Source organism: Boleophthalmus pectinirostris, unplaced genomic scaffold (assembly GCF_026225935.1).
Source record: "Boleophthalmus pectinirostris isolate CB_2022bp ecotype Guang Dong unplaced genomic scaffold, ASM2622593v1 HiC_scaffold_2, whole genome shotgun sequence".
NCBI classification, from domain to species: domain Eukaryota; kingdom Metazoa; phylum Chordata; class Actinopteri; order Gobiiformes; family Gobiidae; genus Boleophthalmus; species Boleophthalmus pectinirostris.
The window spans coordinates 45,669,010-45,671,509 of record NW_026571152.1 but is presented as its reverse complement, the minus strand read 5'-3'; the positions used below and the strand labels follow the sequence as shown (position 1 = coordinate 45,671,509).

The 2,500-nt window shown below is 43.4% G+C and overlaps 1 protein-coding gene across 2 annotated transcripts in view; it reads left to right on the top strand.

Moving 5' to 3' along the window:
- eps8l2 (EPS8 like 2) overlaps window positions 1–2,500 on the top strand; it is a 66,345-nt gene that overhangs the window by 60,933 nt on the left and 2,912 nt on the right. For both annotated transcript variants that reach the window (XM_055155842.1, XM_020933068.2), the window contains 3 exons: window positions 563–620; window positions 1,218–1,377; window positions 2,102–2,234. In XM_055155842.1, coding sequence (XP_055011817.1) covers window positions 563–620; window positions 1,218–1,377; window positions 2,102–2,234 — 351 coding nt within the window. The remainder of the gene's footprint in view (window positions 1–562; window positions 621–1,217; window positions 1,378–2,101; window positions 2,235–2,500) is intronic.

Here is a 2,500-nt window from a genome sequence, read left to right as displayed (position 1 = left end):
TCTGTGTCAGAGGGGTGTTCTCTCTGTGTGACAGAGGGGTGTTCTCTCTGTCAGAGGGGTTTCTCTCTGTGTGTCAGAGGGGTGTTCTCTCTGTCAGAGGGTGTTCTCTCTGTGTGTCAGAGGGGTGTTCTCTCTGTCAGAGGGGTGTTCTCTCTGTGTCAGAGGGGTGTTCTCTCTGTGTCAGAGGGGTGTTCTCTCTGTGTCAGAGGGGTGTTCTCTCTGTGTCAGAGGGGTGTTCTCTCTGTGACAGAGGGGTGTTCTCTCTGTGTCAGAGGGGTGTTCTCTCTGTGTCAGAGGGGTGTTCTCTCTGTGTCAGAGGGGTGTTCTCTCTGTGTGTCAGAGGGGTGTTCTCTCTGTGTGACAGAGGGGTGTTCTCTCTGTGTCAGAGGGGTGTTCTCTCTGTGTCAGAGGGGTGTTCTCTCTGTGTCAGAGGGGTGTACACTCAGTCAGACTTTTGTAAATCATCACTCAGTTTTCCACAAACTCACAATAACTTTTTTTATTCCTTAGTTCTTATCTTCGTTTTTTTAAAGATGCCTTTTTTTGACTTGAATGTTTGCAGGGCTACAGACCGATGAGTCCTCTGGAGTCTTCAAAGAACGAGAAATCCCCAAACCACAGTGAGTTTTGAACGTTTCAGTTTCATTTGTCCAGCCCAAAATCACAAGATCACATTATTGATCAGAGTGAAAACATCTGGTGTATTTTACATTACATTTATTTATTTTTATTTATTTTGGATCATTTTCTGCCTGTTTCTTCTTCTTCACTCTGTTCCCTTCAGAGAGTTTGTAAATTGCACATTCCTCTGTTTTTTTCTCACAATGGTAAAGCTAAAAATCCACATTATGACATCACTAGTTGATCTGGGAGGTGTTGAATTGCATTTTGTTGCTGTTGTTTTTTTTACCTGACAAAGATCAAGACTAATAAATGAATCTGATGTAAAGTTATTGACACTTTGCAGTTGTTCTGTGGGGCCCCGCTGTGTCTGAAGTGTGACTTTAGTGTTGAAGATCAGACCAGTCGGTTCTTTCTGGTCTGATTGTGTTAAAATAAAGATGAGTCAGAACATCAGCTGCAAACGATCAGTCACATCTACACTTTGATGAATAAAGCGTTAGTTCATAAATTCAAACATGTAAAGGTTTTTTCTGAGTTCTGTGTTGGGCGTCGTTATGGGGGTTCGCCGTGTTATGGAGCTGTTTCTGTTGCAGTTATGGATCGGGTGAATAATGAGCTGCTGATCGCCATCACGTCCAACAAACCCCAGGTGAAGAAGTTCCACGTTCCTCAGAAGCCTCACGTTCCTCTGGCTCAGGACTCCAGCCCCGAGCAGGTCATCACCTGGCTCCAGTCCAAAGGCTTCTCCAAACCGTGAGTCTTTTATCAGATTTCATGGATTTCACAAAGTTTGTAGAACGACGACCACTGCAGCGTCTCAAGGTGAAGAGATGATCTCAAACACTGGAGCTCAGTTTGACAGTTTGTTCTTAGACTTGGAGCTTTTTCACTTCGCTGCTTCTGTTATTTGTTCCGCTTCAGTAAAATATTTCTTGTGTCTGGTTCTTTTACACCAAACCGACCGAACCTGGTTCCACGAGGTTTATCTGAGGTTCCTGCGCTCGGCGGGTTCCTCTGCACGAGGCTCGCGGACGCCGAGGCCGAGACGCTCCGTCTCACCCGACGACTAAACACAAATATCATTAAATGTGCAGATATCGGCACCGATCCATGAGAATGTTCTGTATTGGGTATCGGCTCCAAAATATCAGTTCTGCTGATATCCATGTTGAGACTAACGATGCAATAAAACCGTTCACTGGTTAAAGTCGCCCAAAGTCTCAGAACGTTTGAACTTTTATTACAAAAGTTACTGGAGAGAAGAAAAAAAAACAGCTCTGACGTATTTTGTCAGACAATAATTTCTGTTTTTTGTACTTGTACTTGTACTTGTACTTGTACCCTTGTACACGGGTACTTTGATATTTTAAGTAGATTTTTTTCATGTGATACTTCGACTTGAGTATTTTTTGCTCCAGTATTTGTACTTTTACTTGAGTAAACAGGTTGCGTGCTTGTTCTGTTCTGTGTGTTTTAGGACGGTGGAGTGTCTGGGCATCCTGACGGGCGCTCAGCTCTTCTCCCTCAACAAAGACGAACTGAAGTCCGTGTGCGGAAACGAAGGAAACCGCGTCTACAGCCAAGTGACGGCCGAGAAGGCCAAACAGGAGGTGAGAGTGTGTGAGCCGCATGTGCACCGGTCACTCCGTCTGTCACTGACACACACACAAAAACACACAAAAACACACAAAAGAAATCTGAATAAAAATAGTTTAATTCTGAATAAAAAATGAATTCCGCTTTAAAAAGATCATGTAAACACTTAATTCCCAGTGAAAGTGAATATTGTGAATTCATCTTAACAGTGAAGTAAATGTTTGTTTTCTTCTGATTTTAAATCTGACTGAATTTCTTCCTGGATCATGTTTGGACGGTG